The 17,751-nt window shown below is 54.3% G+C and overlaps 1 protein-coding gene across 2 annotated transcripts in view; it reads left to right on the forward strand.

The window, feature by feature from the left end:
- Positions 1–12,350: 12,350 nt before the first annotated feature.
- Positions 12,351–17,751, forward strand: part of INPP5A (inositol polyphosphate-5-phosphatase A) — a 166,466-nt gene continuing 161,065 nt past the window's right edge. Inside the window, exon 1 of one of the 2 annotated variants that reach the window (XM_051982792.1) lies at positions 12,351–12,629. In XM_051982792.1, the coding sequence (XP_051838752.1) occupies positions 12,552–12,629 (78 nt within the window). In that variant the 5' untranslated portion in view covers positions 12,351–12,551. The remainder of the gene's footprint in view (positions 12,630–17,751) is intronic. The other variant, XM_051982793.1, reaches the window with a different exon arrangement.

The raw sequence follows: 17,751 nt of genomic DNA on the forward strand, positions 1-17,751 counted from the left end.
ATTGAATCTTTATGGGTATTTTTTGAGCCTTAGTAGAGTAATCCCTAAATATTTTATGCATTTTGTGGATGTTGTGAATGGTGTTTTTCTCTCTTGGGTTTTATTACTATATAGAAATACTATTTATTTTTGTGGGTTTATTTTGTATCCTGCAGCTTTGCTCAAGCTATTAATTGCCTCGCTCGGTATCTTTGTTGATTTCCTAAGTTAACTCTTATGTCTTCAGCAAAGGAGAAATCTTTTTCTCTTGCCTATCTTTATTATTATTTTCTTCTTTTATTTTTCTTGCTATTATATCCATAAATATGTTAAACAGTACTCGAGAGAGTGATATTCTTGCTTTACCCTGTATTTATTGGGAAAGCTTCTTGTAAATCTCTAGTGAATATTGTGCTTGCTCTTAGTTTCACGATCTCTTTTACGATGCTATAAAATGTTTCTCTTTGCCTATATCTATAGATTTTGAAGAGTTAGCTGTCTTCTTATGCTTTATCTCCACTTCTCCCTTTAGGGCAGTATTGACATATTGTCAAGGAATGTTTGGATTTTTGGATTTATTCAATCAAAATCTGATTAGATTTCTTACTTTCTTGTGTAGTCTTTCCCCTTCCTAAACATGATATTTATTTCTAAAGCCTTTTCTCATGATCTTGGCACAATGTCACTGGCCTTCCATGGAACCAAACAAACTTCTTGGTTACTGTATGGTATACAAATACCATGGTATTGGTATAGTACCAATAAAGAAACAGAATACTACAAAAGAAAATGCACAGTAATAAAATATCTATCAAGCAGTTGTACGGCTGTCTAACTTCTAGACTTCTCAAATGGTAGAAAGGATGTTTTAAGTCATCACATTTGAAAGGCATTTGATCCACAATTAGAAAAAGACAGGTGGAGGTGGATGAAGACCTGGGACAGTAATCCTTACCTGGGATCTCACTGGTCTACTTAGTGTTTGAAACAAAGAATAAACACAACTACAAAACACTTTCCACACAAATAAAATCAGATCTAATCAGCTGGAAAAATATCAAGTGCTTATGGGTAGAACGAGTGACTATAATAAAATTGACAATACTATATAAATTAAATAAATATATAAAGAACTGTGTCAAATTTATAAAAATACAAGCCATTCTCCAATTGTTAAATGGTCAAAGACTATGAACATATAATTTTCAGATGAAGAAATTGAAACTATTTCTGGTCATATGAAAAGGTGCTCCAAATCACTATTGGTCAGAGAAATGCAAATTAAGACAACTCTGAGATACCATTATACATCTTTCAGACTGGCTAAGATGACAGGAAAAGATAGTGACTAATATTGGAGGAAATGTGGGAAAACTGGGTCACTGATACATTGTTGGTGGAGTTGTGAACGGATCCAACCATTCTGGAGAGCAATTTGGAACTATGCCCAAAGGACTATCAAACTGTGTGTACCCTTTGATCCAGCAGTGTTTCTACTGGGCTTATATCCCAAAAAGATCTTAAAGGGGGGAAAGGGACTCACATGTGCAAAAATATTTGTGGTAGACCTTTTTGAAGTGGCAAGAAACTGGAAACTGAGTGGATACCCATTAACTGAGGAATGACTGAATAAGTTATGGTATATGAATATTTTGGAATATTATTGTTCTATAAGAAATGATCAGCAGGTGAAATGAGCAGAACCGGGAGATCATTGTACATGGCAACAACAAGATTATAGGATGATCAGTTCTGACAGATGAGGCTCTTTTCAGCAATAAGACGATTCAGGCCAGTTCCAATGATCTTGTGATGAAGAGAGCCATCGGCATCCAGAGAGAGAACTGTGGGAACTGAGAGTGGATCACAACATAGCATTCTCACTCTTTTTGTTGTTTGCTTGCATTTTATTTTCTTTCTCATTTTTCCTTTTTGATTTGATTTTTCTTGTGCAGAAGATAATCGTATGCATGTATTGGATTTAACATATATATATATATATTTACCATGTTTAAAAAAAGAAAGAAAAAGAATCTTGAGCAAATTCTTGAATCTCAGTGTTGACACATTCGATGCTTAATGGTGACTCGTCTGTAGGAATTTCAGGAATTGATTGTTAAATGATCCCAAAGCATTTTATAGCTGGAAGGACTCTGGAAAGGCTTCATGTTGGCTTGGAAACCTGTTTGCAGGGCTATTTGAGGAATTCAGACTTTATGCCCCTAAGGACAGCCCATAAATGCTGATCTCCCTCGTTGTTCATCTTCTCTCCCCCCTCTTCAAATATAGTGTATTTATACAACACATAGAAGAACTCTGAAAAATAAGAGCTAAGGGTTTTCTTAAAGGAGTATAGAACGAAAAGAGAATATGGATTGTCACTGGCAAGGATTGAGGGGTGGATGGTGTGAGGGTTTCATTGTTCCACCTCACTCTCTTGAGATGGGGAGAGAATGAAGAAGGTCTCTAGCCTATTGGGTGGATGCCCTAAAGGGAACGAGGAGAAAGTTTAGCAACATTGGCAGGGGTGAAAAATCCCTTATCGGAGGAAATCATAGTCCTATTGGACTATTTGTGAGGGTACATGCTGTAGCTTCCCAGGAAACTGGAGGCTTCTTGAGGGCAAAAACCCATTTTTTTCCCTATGTATCCCTTCCTCCTAAAAGCCATGTGCACAACAAATAATGTGCTTAATAAAAGTTTGCTGGATTGAGGTCGATAATCCCAGCTCATTACCATCTTAAACTAGACAGGAGTCTGATTATTCCTGGGCTAATGGACTGTTTCTTTTTAGAGACATTACAACATGCTGCTGTTTAACAAACAGAATGGGCCAAATTCTCCCCAAGGGAGCCTTGAGACCATCTAAATAAATTGCCTGGCTCAGAAGTGGGCTGCCTCTGGCTGCGATATCAGTGTCAGAGCAAGAGATAAAGCATTGAGTTGGATCTGGCTGAGTTCCACGTTCCCTCTCTGGTGTCTCAGTTTGAAATGGCGCTCCCTGCCCTGAAGACCGCGGCTGTGGCCCAGCTCCCTCCCTGGACATGGCTGCCCACTACGATTCTGCCCAACAGGAGCAAGCCTTCCACGGCAACCCCTGGACGTGCGTCCCATGGCCTCTGCTTAAGGGGAGCCCCCCCCCCGAATGTTAGGATAACTCAGACTGTGACTTGCTGCCCTTGCATCTGAATCTGTCCTGTTGCTCTGCCCCCAGCTCTTCTTCTTCTGAGGTTCCCCCTCCAAGGCCAGGTTGAAATACTTAGAGCCAACCAGCCTTTGATGTCCTGCTACTCTTCTAGGGAAGCAGATTTCCATGAAGCAGATCTACACAGGCAAGCCAGAACGGCTCCCTCCCCCTTCCAAGACATTTGTAGGAAATCGAGTCTCCTTTAGGGAAAAAGGAACATGGCGATTACCTGTGAATAAGTAGCCTCTTTTCAAGGCCATCCTGAACAATCTTGGGCCTTCGCCTCTGAGGTGCACACCTGCTCCAGAAAGGAACAGTTTCAAAATGAGAGTGAATTAAAATGACTTTTTTTGTGGGGATTTCCTGACCCTCCCTTGAAATCCTCCAGATCATTAAAAACAAGCTAGCCACCCTTAAAAATATACCGAGGGAAACAAAAAGCAACAATCCCTAACGGCTGCCACAGCAGCAGCAGCAGCAGCAAAAGATACAATAACAACAGCAACCACCACAACATCAGCAACCTCGGCGGCGGCGGCGGCAGCAGCAGCAGCAAACCCAGCTTGGGAAGGGGTGTTCAAAAGCCTGCCTCTTCCAGGCAGCCTTCCCAGCCCCTCTTTGTTCTCGGGCTTTCTCTCTGTTAATTATTTGCCATTTATATTTTATGGGGCTTGTTTATATACATTTGTTTGCATTCTGTTTCCTTGTTAGACTGGGAGCTTCTTGAGGACAGGGATTATTCTCTTTTGCCCCTTTTTGTATCCCCAGTACTTTGCACAGTGCCATAACATAGGGGGCACCTAATAAGGTTTTGGGGGGCTGGTTAACTGACCTTCTGTCTCTTCTAGCCCACAAGCTCTCAATGGAGCCCCCTAGATGCTCCTTTCTATGATTTGAAAGGGAACCCCCCCCCCATTTATGTTTAAAAGCAAGTAGAGAGAATTGGCCAGCATCTGTCAGATGAACTTTTTAAAGAAAAAGTTATTTGAGCTACAAGTCAAATATGTCCCCCGTCTGATGGGGATGATGATTCCTTGTAGAAAGCTGACTCTCTTGGGGGGAGGGGTTAAAATCACAATGGCCAGTATCAGATTGAAATATCTCTGGAGGTAGATAGTGAGTTAATAAGCTGGAATCGCCCTTAGAAAACAGACCGTCTCAAAGCCTTGCCTTAGTATTTTAATTTATTGGCTGGAAGATTGCAAACCCTTAACCAAAAAACCCTCAAATCCTCCTTCAAACTTCCAAATCAAAACAACAATTAAGAGAGGCTCCTGTGAGCTGGAAGAGCAGGCACGTGGAACAGAGCACAACACCCGGGCAGCTGCCATGTTGTTTTTGCTTTATAACTTTATAACTTTTTTTTTTTTTTTTTAGTTCTTTGGTGCTCCTCTCCAATGTTTCATCATTCTTTTACTTCCTAATCCAGGTGAGTCCTCCAAGACGCTATCCTAGGCTTCTCACTTTCCTTTGGCCCTCCTCTTCTCTTTCCTTTTCTCTTTTAATGGCTTCCTTCCTTCCCTCCCTGCCTCTGCCCGACTCTCCCAGAATCTCAGGAAGGAACTCGGAAGTCCTTCGGCCCAGTGGTCGCTTAGCCATCCCTCCCTCATCCTGTACTTGTGAGATTAATTTTTGGAGTCCAAAGGGAAGACTCATTCTCATGGGAGCACAAGGCGGTGACTTCCTTAGTGTGGCCGATGTTTTGCTTAAGAACTTCTCCCTATCTCTCTTTAACCTGAAGTCTTTCCAAATTGCTTCAGGCTCAGAGGTCAGGAGATGCATCTACGGTCCCCTAGGTGCTTTCCCGAATCCACAGCAGCTCACTAAGCTACTCCCTGGGCCTCCCAATCATGTGGCCAAATTTGCCCCCAGGGGCTGGGGTCCCGATTCTGTCCTCCAGGGTCTTCCTTCTGCCTTCCTTGACTTCTGTGACTCAAATACTTCTAGGCCCACGGCATGTGCTCAGACTTAGAGGATCATGGGTTAGAGCTCACAGTCCATCTTCATTTTATTACCAAGAAACCCGAGGCCCATCCAGGCAGCTAAGAGGTACCAGAGTGCCGGACTCAAAGTCAGGACGAACGGGGTTCAAATCCAACCTCGGACACTGTGATTCTGGGTAAATCACTTCACTTCTGTTTGCCCCAATGTAAAATGGAGATAATGCTAACTCTACCTTCCAGGCCTGAGAAAACAAGTGAGATGATTTTTGTACGGGCTCTGTCGATGCCAGCTTGGGCTATGTGGATCAGATGCCGTGCTGAGATCAGAGAGAGACAAGCATGGAAGGCAGGCTTTGAACCCAGCCTCGCCAACTACCAGGCCAGCGATCAGTCCGAACCCTCGACCTGGCTGCTTCTGTCCTGCTCTGTCCTCTTGTTCCTACTTTGTAGAGGCTGTGTGTGTATGTGTGTGTGTGTGTGTGTGTGTGTGTGTGTGTGTGTGAGAGAGAGAGAGAAAGAGAGAGAGAGAGAGTGTGTGTGTATATATGTGAGTGTGAGTGTGTGTGTATGCACGCGTGCAAGTGCTACAGCAAGCACTGTCTTTCCAGAGAGACGATGGGCTCTGGAAGTCCTGGGGCTTTTAATCATCCCTGGGGTCTAGCACACAGCAGGCACCTACCTAATTACTGCTTGTTGGGTGACTTGTTCAGGTCATGGATAAGTACAGGGCCAATGGCCAGACCCCCGGGGCGCTCTCACAGAGAGCATGGCCACGATCACGCGTGTTCTCTGGAAGCAGACTTGTAACACCATGTGAATGCCCTCCCTGTGCGGCTTTCTGCTCACGGCCGCCATCTTTCCACTGGACACTTCTCCATTACTGGCTAATGGTGTACAAGGAAATGAATCAACCAATCAGTCGGCTTTTATGGGTCCCGGCTCTCTGAGAGTGTTCCACTCGGAACGAGCTGCAACATAAATACGAAGGCAGCCATGGCAAAGATGCACAGAAGGCAGTTTGGGAGGGAGGGCGAGGACTAAGGGCCTGGGGGAAAGGCTTCCTGAGCAAGATGGGGTGGGGGTGGGGGGGAACCGAAACTACATCTTGAAGAGAGGGAACTCCATGAGGTAGAAAAAGGAGAACACGAATTCTAGGTGTGGGGAGCAGGAGAAAAGAGAGAAGGGAATAAAGTTTCTCTAGCACCTACAATATTCTCTCACTGGAGACTCCTAACACCCCTGAGACGTAGGTGCTGTTATTCTCCCCATTTTATGGTTGGGAAAACCGAGGCAGTCAGCAGTTAAATGATTTGCCCACGGTCACCCAGCTAGTTTCTGAGGCTAGTTTTGAACTTAAATATTCCTGATTGGAGGCCCATCAGGCTCCTCCTAGTTGTCTCTTTGCACAAGCAAAGGCCTGAAGGTGGAAGATGGGAGCCCAGAGGGAAAGATGGGGGCGAACATCAAGGACTGGGCCAGCTGTCAGAAGAGCTTATGCTGCAAACTGGTGACCCTTTGATCCGGGCTGGGATTACACCAGGAAAGCCCAGAGCAGCTCTCAATGACCTTCCTTCCTGCCCTGGATACAATGTGTATAGAGACAAGTAGCTACAATGTATCTAAAAAGGAAACAAAGTAATTTTGAGAGAGCCTGTGACTGAGGGGATCAGGGAGAGACTCCGCAAGGAGCTGCTGAGCTCTCGGGGAAGCTCAGGCTTGGGGGAATCGAGGTACGGCCATTTGGGGCAAGGACGGAGGGGCCTTCCAAGGCATGGAGGTGAGGGATAGAATGTGCACCACAGGGAACCACGGCTGGGCTAACCTTCCTGGGCAAAAGGGAAAGGGGCTCACTACTAGTGCCGCGAAGCTGCTGCCTTTCATTCCAGGGACAAGGAGCCACTGAATGTTCTCGAGCACAGGAGTTCAGCTATGTGGAGAATGGATTGGAGAGGGGAGTGAAAGCCCCAGAGGTTATTGCAATTGTCCTGAGGGGAGACAGGGCCTGAGAGAGAGTGGTAGCCCTGGGAAGAAAGGAGAAGATGGCTGCGAGGGGTGCTGGGCCCTTAGAAAAGCCCAGCTTTGGCACCTGAGTGGGTGTGGGGCCAATGGAGTGTAGGGAATGGGACGGTGGTACCTTCACCAGCACAAAAGCACGAAAAGGGCTCGCTTTAGGGGGAAGGGGAGAAATACACTGCGTTTTGTTCCGAATGTATTGAATTCAGATGCCGCCTGCCATGATGTGTGGGTGGAGATTTCCTGGGGGATCTGGATGAGTTAATACAGGGACTCAGAGTCATGTGAGGGGGAGATCTAGGGCTCCCTTCCACAACAAAGCCAGCAGGAAACCTCATCAAAAACACTGACAACTAAGGATGAGATAAGCTCTATCCACTGTTAACCATGGACAAGGTGAGTAAGCCCAAAAAGGGCACAGAGTATATGGGTGATCCTTAAGGAAGCCCCGCTAACACTCTTAGGTGGGCTGCTCACTGTCCCTTTAACACATTCTCAGGTCCAGCGGCCTCTAATCTGCAAGTTCAATTTTCTTCCCACTTTTGGGAAACTGGGACTATGTGGACACTTCTTTAGGTCAGAGGCACTTTTCTTTATGTTCCATGGTTCCTCAAACACCACTGTCAGGGGCTTCACAAGCCCAGGACTCTGGGTAACACTCATTTGGGCCTGCTCACTTGAGCTCATCAGGTACAATGACCTTTTCTCCCTAATTACCCCCGGGGACCCACTTCCTCTAAAAGCTGTTTGTCCTGCCCTTTCCAGTCACTCTGGTCCCTCTCCTTGGGAAGGGAGAGACAGAACTCTGGAAATGGGCAGCTCTGGTTTCCCCCTGGGTTCAGGTCTCCCTGTCCCACCGAAGCCAAGTGGGCTCCCCCAAACCAAACCACAATGGCTGCCCTTGGTTTTTCTGAACTCTCTCCCTCTTTTTTTAAAATTTCAAATAACATTTTATTTTCCCCCAATTACATATGAACATATGTATATATTGGTAAATAAAAATGAACAATTTTTAACTTATTTTTTAAAATGTTGAGTTCCAAATTCTATTTCTCCCCCCTCTCATGAGACAGTAAGCAATCCAATACAGGTTACATATGTGCAGTTGTGTTAAACATCTTCACATTACTCATTTTGTGGAAGAAAACTCAAAACTTTAAAAAAAAATGAAAGAAAACCATAAAGTAAAAAATATTACGCTTCAGTCTGTTTGGAAGACACCGGTTCTTTCTCTGGAGGGAGAGAGCATTTTTCATCACGAGCCCTATGGGAGCGTCGTGGATTTTTGGGTCGATGAGAAGCGCTAAGTCATTCAGTTACTCTTTTCACAACGCTGCTATTACTGTGTACCCTGTTCTGCTGGTCCTGCTCACTTCTCCCTATAGCAATCGTGCAACTCTTTCTAGGTTTTTCTGAAGCCATCCTGCTCACTCTGACATTACTCCCAAGCCTCACTCTTGCATTCATCTCGTTACTTTTTCTTACTTCCCTTTTTAGTCCACTTCAAGCTCCGGATCCCATTGTCCATCCTGATTTAAAAAACCCCATAGACCCTCACATTACAGGGCCACTCCCAACCAGATTACACTTTCTGGTTTGTCTGATACTGTCCCACATGTTGCTCTACTCTCAGCATCAAAACCAAAATGGAGACTTCTGAGAGCAATCAGGCACCTGCATTTGGATCACCCAAGAATTGAGGCTAGATCTCTTGATATGAAGGACTAGACTGTCAGGCTTCGGAGCCCACACAAATCTTGGATAATTCTCCCCCTTTCCTCCTAAATGAAACTGAAAGCCTTCCGTATGTTATTTTCAAGAATTTCCCTTCCCTTCCAGGCTGCTGTTCTCTGAATAATAGTGAGCACTTATGGAGCTTTAAGATTTGAGTGCTATTATCATCCTGAATTTACAGAAGAAGAACCTGGGGCTGAAAGAAGGCTGTAGATTTGCCCAGACGTATACAACTAAGTAAACCACCGAGGTGAGACTGGAAGCCATGTTTTCTGTCTCTGAGCTCAGCACTCTATCTACTGTCCCATCATGGAACAGAATTCTACTTAGCTTTCTGGGAGATCTTTTCCATCTGCTCCCCCCAAACAAGGGTGCACCCCACCTGCTTTCCTTCCCCCGCTTCAGTGACTCTAGAAGGGAGTGGATTCTCATCTCTTCTCCAAGGACCACTTTCTTCTTGATAGTGAGAATCGGATCCAGATTAGAATTCTGTCTGGTCTCCACCACCTTTAGGAAAAAAACCACTACTCTGCCCAGCCAGGGAGAGGCGTCATGTGTGTTGGGATAATGGAAGTTACCCTCCCGGGAGCATGCCCCTGTGGGAACTTTGGGGTCTGCATGTGCATGTCCTCCGGTCTTTGAGTGGACTGAGGTCCGCTACAAGAACGATACTCTCGATTCTTCCCGTGATCTTCTCTTGAATGTTCTCTTGTGATTCTAGTTCCGCGAGCGGAGATAACAAGCTCTTTTTAAAATACAAAGACAACAACAAACTAAAAATGTTTGCTCCCCTCCGGTCTCCTCCTCCCCCTCCCGCAGATGGTGTGTTGGAGGGAGGAATGACCCACGGAAAGCCGGCATAAATTGTTGTTACTGTGAGCCCGAGGACCAGATACTCGGTGTTTGTTATTTTGGTAAGGATGCCATTAAGGCAAAGTGGGTTAGGAGTCTTGCCTAGGGTCACATGGCTATTCCGTATGTGAGGCTGGATTTGAAATCCCCCGGCTCCCGACCAAGCCTTCTAGCCCTGAGCAGTCCGGTGCTCCCTGGGTAATTTACCGGTATTCCCACACTACAGTTGTGGATGATGCTCAGCACACTGGGTGAATCCCCTGCAGAAGAAACAAAGGAAAACCCTGCGGGATGGAAAGGCTTGGTGGGGGGAGCCGGCCTGGGAAGGGGCATGAAAGTCAGGGCCAAGGCAGCTCCCATGGGCTGGGGATTGAGCTTCTCGGGGTGGGAGGAAACCTCCCCCGGCCCAGAAGCTGGGGTTGTCTCTGCTTCTTTAACCAGAAGGCATTTCTTTCCTTCCTTTTGTACCCTGGGGCGAAGCTGGAGCTTCTGGTTAGGGCTTTAGAAGGGATACACAACACACATTTACACAGACACGTATTTACACCCGCGTGCATCCATTTATATCCACACCCACACAGATTTATCCCCACACCCACACGTTTACACCTACATCCCCACAAACACATGTATTCGGGCGCTCACACATCTATGCCCCCCACCATACAAATATATTTATACCCACACATTTACACCTAAAGTGCACAAACACAGGCGTTAACAGAACACACATTCCCACCCAGACACAAGCATTTACACAGACACATTCACACCCAGACACATTCACATCCAGACACAAGCATTTACACCAGACACAAGCATTTACACCAGACACAAGCATTTACACAGACACATTCACACCCAGACACATTCCCACCCAGACACAAGCATTTACACAGACACAAGCATTTACACAGACACATTCACACCCAGACACAAGCATTTACACAGACACATTCACACCCAGACACAAGCATTTACACAGACACAAGCATTTACACCCAGACACATTCACACCCAGACACATTCACACCCAGACACAAGCATTTACACCCAGACACATTCACACCCAGACACAAGCATTTACACCAGACACAAGCATTTACACCAGACACAAGCATTTACACAGACACATTCACACCCAGACACATTCCCACCCAGACACAAGCATTTACACCAGACACATTCCCACCCAGACACATTCACACCCAGACACAAGCATTTACACAGACACATTCCCACCCAGACACATTCCCACCCAGACACAAGCATTTACACAGACACAAGCATTTACACAGACACATTCACACCCAGACATTTACAGACACGCACATTTGCACTGACACGCCCAAACACAACTTGCCCTCTCCACAAACACTTATTTACAGACACACATTCATCTACATCCAGACACAGGCGTACACACACTTTTTCACACCCACACGTACTTCCACCTCGACACACACAAACATGCATTGACACCCAGTCACACACAAACACATTTACACCCGCACGCAGTGACACCCCCCAGACACTTCCAACCAGCCACAAACACCAGCGTTTACAGACACCCCTCACACACACACACACACACACACTCACAATCCCACTCCCACACAGGACACCACACACCCAGACACACGCGAACACGCAGAGACTCACATTACAAAGACACACACGGAACACCCCCCCTCCCGCCATCCCGTTCACGCATTTGCATGCACACAAACACGCACCCTGCCGGCCTTCTTCCTTTATTCGCCTCCCCCCCTCCAGCAGGCCCAGGAGGCAGTGGCGGGGGAGGGGCCGTCCGCTGCTCCTCTCCCCCCTCCTCTCCCCGCCCCCGGCCGTGGGGTTGGTGGCGTGGCCCCTTTAAGAGCGCCGCGGCGGACTCAGACCGGCCGTGACGTCACGGGGCGCAGAGCCGAGCGGAGCCGAGCGGAGCCGAGGAGTCCCGGAGCCCCGAAGCCCGGGACGCCCCCCGCCGCGATCGCTGCAGCCGAGGAGCCGAGGCGCGAGCACGGGAGGAGGGGGCGGCGGGGCGGTGGCCCACGCGCGGCCGGACGGACCGGAGGCCCCACGCAGGAAGGCCGTACGTACGCACGCACGGCCGGGCCGCTCGGCCTCCAGCGCCCCCCCACCCCGAGCTGCCGGCCCCGCCTCTCAAAGACCCCGCCCACCACGGGCCCCGCCTCCGCCCCGCCCCTGCCTCCTCCCCCTCCTCCTGCAGGAACTTGCCAAGAGCAGGGACACGGCGGCGGCCGCGGCGGCAGCGGGAACTTTCCTGGCAGGCACCGAATGGCTGCGGACCGGGAGCGCTAAACCAGGCCGGGAGTGTCGAGTGTGGCCGGATCGAAGGCTCCGAGACGGGCCAGGAGAGTCAGGGAGCCGAAACCCGGGAGCTGAGCGGGCCCAGCCGGACGCGCAATCCCGCAGCCCGCGGGCTGGCCCGCCCCGTCCAAGGGCCCTGTCCGCCCTCCCGCCGCCGCCCCGGTCCCACCTCCGAGCGTGAACCTGAGCGCGGCCCCGGGCCGCCCGCGATGCGCCCGGGGCGCAGTCCCCGGCTCCGCCGCCGCCGCCGCCGCTGCTGCCACCGGCGCTGCCGGGTGCCCGCTGCCTCCGCCCGCCCCGTCGGGGCCGCCTCCGCCTGAGCTTGGTCTCCAGCCCCGGCCTGGTCCCCGAGCTCGCAGCCCCGCGGACCAGAGTCAGCCTCCCAGGCATCCCTCGGCCGAGCCAGGGGGTCGGGGCTGCTCGGAGCCTCCCGCCGTCGGGCAGAGCTTCCTCCGATCGACCGCACGTCCCACGGCCGCCCCGCCCGCCCGGCGACAACCCGGCCCGGCACGATGGCCGGGAAAGCGGCGGGAGCCGGCGGCACCGGGATCCTACTTGTCACGGCCAACGTGGGCTCGCTCTTCGACGACGTAAGTGGGCTCGGGGGGCAGCCGGGACTGGCGGGCCGGGGCGGGATGAGGCGGCACTGTCCGGGAGCCCGGGGGCCCGCGGCTCCACACCTGGGGCAGCAGAGGCCCCGCCCCGAGACCGACGGTGGCGATGGGGGGTGGGTGGGGCGGAGCTGGGGAGGGGACCCGACTGAGCCCCCTCCCACGCCCGCCCCCCGTGCGGCTTTCCGGGGGCATGCGTCTGGGGGATCCGTTGGGAATGACAGCCCTATCTTCCTTGGGCTCGGGCCCGTGCGCCAGGCCCGGCTTGGCCGGGTCCGGCTCTGGGAAAGATGTGGCCGCCCCCTTCCCGGGCCGGCCCGGCCCTGCCCCGCCCCGCCCCGCCCCGCCTTGCCCGGAGTTTGTGCCAGGGAGCTGCCCCTCCCTCCCGGCTCCCCCCTGTTCCTCCCTCCGGAGGTCGGGCCTGGCCGCGATGCCTCGGGGGCCGGGACCGGGGTTGCCTGCGGACCCCGGGGCTTCGGGGTCCTGCCCGCTTCCCTCTGGCCCGCACCCACTACCCCCTGCCGTTCCCGTCCCGCTGACCTTTGCCTAGGCTAGAGCCAGCTCGGGAGGGCCGGCCTCCCCCCAACTTCCCTCTCCCCGGCTCTCCCTTTCCGAAGAGCCCCAAAAGCTGAAACAAAGCTGGGCTCGGAGAGGGCTCGTTCCTTCCCTCCCTCCCCCAGCCCACCCGCACCCCAGCCAATTAGCCGCGGGCCGAGGCAGCCTCGGCCCCTCCCTCCCTCTCGCGGCAGGGGCTGCGCCAAGGCCAAGGCGGCCCTGGGGCTAGCCCGGCCCAGCCGAGCCGAGCCTGCCTTCCTGCCTGGCTGGGAAGAAGTGGATCCCCCTGGGATCCAGGGAGCACTCGGCCTTTTCCTGCTGCTTCAGCCCAACCGCAGGGCCCTCCCCTCTCTGGCCCCCTCCCTCCCTCCTTCCCTCCCTCCCCAACAACCTCAGCACCCCCCCCCCCCCCAAGCAGAAGCGCTGGGGCTCTCTCTGGGGCGCTGAGCTTGCCCCACTCCTCTTGGCAGAAAAGGGAAACCGAGGTTTTTCAGAAGAGCTCTCCCCCGAGGGCTCCCCCCTCCATCTCCCGGCTCTGGGGGTGCTCACTTCCTAGCATCCTCCTAAAGCCTTCCCCTGCTCTGGCTCCTGAGAGCCCCCACCCCCACCCAGCTTAGCCTCCTTCTGGCCAGCAAACTTGCCTTTTACTTTGAAAGTGCCTCATGGTGGGGGGAGGGGGAGGCCACTGCCTCCCCTTCCACAGCCATCCTCCGAGGCTAGGGTCTGGGCATTTCAGAAAGAGGGCATGTGGGGGTTTGACCCGGCGCCGATGGCCCAGCGCGCCTGGCCTGTCAGTGCGGGCTTAGTCGGGTGGTTCTGATGGTCCTGGGAAACGTTGGAGGGAAGGGCCGGCTTCTCCACCCCCTCCTTGCCCCCTCTCCGGCCCAGCCGGCGCCCCCTGTGCCAGTCCGCCGTTGGCCAGAACTCTGGCTCATGGCTCTCCAGTAAGGATCGCCTCTGCCCCCAGGTTTCTCCCCTCCCCCTTGCCTCCCCGTCCCCTTTCCAAAGGGAAATGGGACATTTTGCACCCATTGTGTCTGAAAGAAACTTTGAAGCTTTTTGCCTGGAGAAACATTTGCCTTGTCCAGAAGCCAGTTGGAGGTGAATGGGCTCCTGAATGGGCTGGCCGGGGCCAAGGCTGAAGCTCTAGGTCAGGGCTGGGGCCTCTGCTGAGGGCCAAAGCTCTGGGTCAGGGCCAGGGCCGGGGCTCTGGGTCAGGGCCCAGGCTGGCCCCGCGAGCACCCAAGCAAAATGAGTTTGTATCTGAGAAACTGGAATGCCAGTCTGACTGTTCGAGACCCTCAGCTCTCTGTGACCTTTGCAAAGGGAGGGGAGGCAAGCGGCGGGCCGGGAGAGGCCGGGCTGGGACTCGGGGCGCCACAGGCTTTCTTCTGTTTTCTTGTGGTTCGTCGGGGTCCCTTCCACGTGTTCCTGCCCCCTCTCCCCTCCCGTCTCCCACAGAGCTTGCAGGGGCCTCTGACCACCAGCCTCCTCATTTTCCCAGGGAACAGGCAGCAATGAGCCCAGATGAGCCCAGAGCCCCGACCCGAGCCGGTCCCTGACTGCTGCTGGGCTTCCCCATGGGCATCTGGGAATCCAGGCTTGTTGAATGAAAGCTCTGGCTCTCCTGGGTTACTGGCAGGGCAGAGAAAGGGTGTCTCAGCTGAAGATGTGGAGGCCGGAAGAGTCAAATCTCAAATGTGGAGGCCAGTGGCTCGGGCCTGGGAGACCTATGGGCGGGGCTTGGGGGCCTAGGCTTGTCCCATGTCTGACCTGTCTTTGGGGCGGCCCTCGGGCTGAGGCTTGGCGAGAGTGCCGGGGCAGCTGGGAAATTCTGTCTGAGACCGGCCTAGAATAGCTCCAGGGGCCTCCTGGGCCTCTGCTTCTGCTGCCGGCGACCAAGCGCCTTCTCCTGTGAGCCAGGGCGGCCCTCCGGGGTGGGACGGAGACAGTGTCGACGTGCTCAAAGGTCCCTGACTGTCTGTCTCGGGTGGGGGCTGCTGAAGGAAAGGCTTCCGAGGGAAAGCCTCGAGGCCTGGGAAAGGAGCTGGAGCCTCCCGGGAGGCCTGGGCTGGCGAGGATGCCGGCAGCAGCCAGAGGGTGGCACTTATTAAGGGCCTGCTGTGGGCCAGGGGCCGTGGGGGCGCTGGGGAGGCAGCCCTACGTCAGTGAGCCACTTACCAAGGCCTTGCTTAAATGGAAACTGGCCACGGGGGAGGCGGGGCTGAGGTGAGGACGCGGGCCTGACCTGGCCGACGGGGAGCCCGAGCTGGGGGAGGCTTTGTCCCCAGGGAGCAGGGAGTTCAGGAGTCGGGGCTCCGGCGGGGGCCCCCTCATTACCGGCGAGGAACTGAGCTCCCTGGTATTTCCTCGGGCAATAATGGCAGGAGGAGAGGCGATGAGGGGAAGCCTGATACCAGGGGGATGGAGGCCCCTGGGTGGGGAGGCCCTGGGACATTAGAGACCCAGGGGCCATGGAGGCCTTGGGGCGATGGTCCTGGGAGTAGGAGATGCCAGTGAGAGGCAGGTAGAACTTGGTAAATGGGTGGATGCTGTTGGGGAGACTCGGGCGCCCGCCGGGGAGGGTGACCTCCGAGGGCAAAGCCTCCTTTGTGGTGTCCAGCCTGGCCCTCGGGCCGGCCGGAGGGTGAGGGGCGGGGGAAGCCGAGGTCCGTGTGTTTGTGTCTCTGTGGCCTGGGCAGGCCCCGCAGTTTATACGGGGTCAGTGTCTGGAGGGGATCGAGGGCATCCTCTTGCTCACCATGTCCAATCCTCTTCAGTCGGCAGGAGCCGGGGGAGGCTGGGTTTCTGTTCTTAGCCACCACGGCAAAGCCTTTCTGACTCTGCTGGGAGACGGGCAGGCGTGGTGGGAGGGGGGGCGTGGCCTGTTGGGCAGCATAGCTAGAGTCCACAGGGGTCCGGGCTCCCCACTTCGGTGCTTTCCCCTCAGGCCCCCATCGTTTCCGTGCCAGGCCCCAGCCCCCAGGGATGGGGATGTCCAGTGTCAGCCCCTGGCCTTGGGAGGTGATTGGACATGTTGGGGAAACCAAGTCGGCCTGGCCCTTGTAGCCCTTTCCTGCCGGGTTTGGGGCATAGGAGCTACTCGGGATCTTCCGTCCCTGCGGGCCCGAGACCCAGAATCTCGGATGCCATCGGGGCCGTCCTCCCACTTGTCAGTGAGCTACGACGTGGCCGTCCCCAGCGCTCAGGCTCTCGAAGCTGACCCGTGTCTCTGGCAGAGCTCTTCCCCGGCGCGCGGCTCAGGGGAGCCGGTCTCTCCTCGGGAGGCTCAGAGGGCCAGTCTCTTCTCCCCGGGCTTGGGGGGTGGGCGTGGGCGTGGGTCTCTCCTCGGGGGGCTCGGGGGGCCAGTCTCTTCTCCCCGGGCTGGCCCCCGGGGGGGCCTTAGTGGGGGTCTGGGCACCTTCCGAGCGCTGCCCCTTCTCCCTCCTTCCTTGACCCCTCCGCTACCTCGCGCCCGCCCTTGCCTGGGTAGGGGCCGGTTCCGACGCCCTGGACCACGGCAGACCCTCCGGGGCTTGAGGTTTCCCTTTTGTGGCTGGAGCCTCAGCTTCCCCGGAAGGGGCCGCACGGTGGGCGGGGCCGCAAAGGTGGGCGGGGCCCGGGCCTGGAGTCCGCAAGTCCAGCCTCGGACGCTGGCTGTGCGACCCCCGGCCTTCTCTCAGATTGCCTCGGTTTCCTCATCTGTAAATAAGCCGGAGGAGACAACGGACCTCTCGTACTTCCCTCCGCTCAGCGAACCTCAGACGAGGCGTGAAGAGTCGGCCGCGGCCGGAGCAAACGGGACCACTGACGTTCTCCATGTGGGCGGGCGCTGAGGGGGCCGCCCCACCCCTGCCTCCGGGCCATCCGCTTCTCCCCCCTCCCCCTCCCCCCCACCTCCTCGCCCGCTGGTTTCTGGGGCGCGGTTTACTCGCTACGGGCCAGAGGCCCTGGCGGGGCCCCCACGTGCTCGGCGCCCTCCGGATCTCGGGCCGCCGGTGACCTGTGACAAGGAGGCCGGGACAGGGCTTAATGAGACGCGCTCTCGGGTGCGTGGGGGGGGGGCGGAGAAAGACGGCAGCTTGTGGGCTGAGAGGGGGCCTCAGGGGCGTGGGGGCCGTTGTCCTCAGCCCAGGCGGCCGGTGTCCCCGGCGCCCCTCCCCCTTCCGGGCTCCCCGCGGTCTCGGACTCTTGTTCCCACCCGTCCCTGCCCTGGCTCCGCCCCCTCCCGTTGTCCCTGCCAGCCCAGCCTCTGTCCCCCCGAGCCTTAGGAGAGCGGGCCAAGGGGTGTGGGCTGGGCCGGCGAGCCCGGGGGGCGAGCGTGGGTGCTGGGGGAGCCTCGCCCCAGGACCCCCGACCTGGGCAGTGGGCGATGGCTGGCCCCCGGGGACTCCTCAGCGAGGGGGAGGTGCTCAGCAAGGGCTTCTCTAGGCAGACTCCAGTCTGAACATCAGGGAAGATGTCGGGCAAGGGGGCGCTTGCTGGGCCCCGGGTCATCAGGCCTCGGCTTGTGGCTGAGTGTGAGAGTGTGTGAATGTGTAAGTGT

The sequence above is a fragment of the Antechinus flavipes genome, chromosome 2 (assembly GCF_016432865.1).
Source record: "Antechinus flavipes isolate AdamAnt ecotype Samford, QLD, Australia chromosome 2, AdamAnt_v2, whole genome shotgun sequence".
NCBI classification, from domain to species: Eukaryota; Metazoa; Chordata; class Mammalia; order Dasyuromorphia; family Dasyuridae; genus Antechinus; species Antechinus flavipes.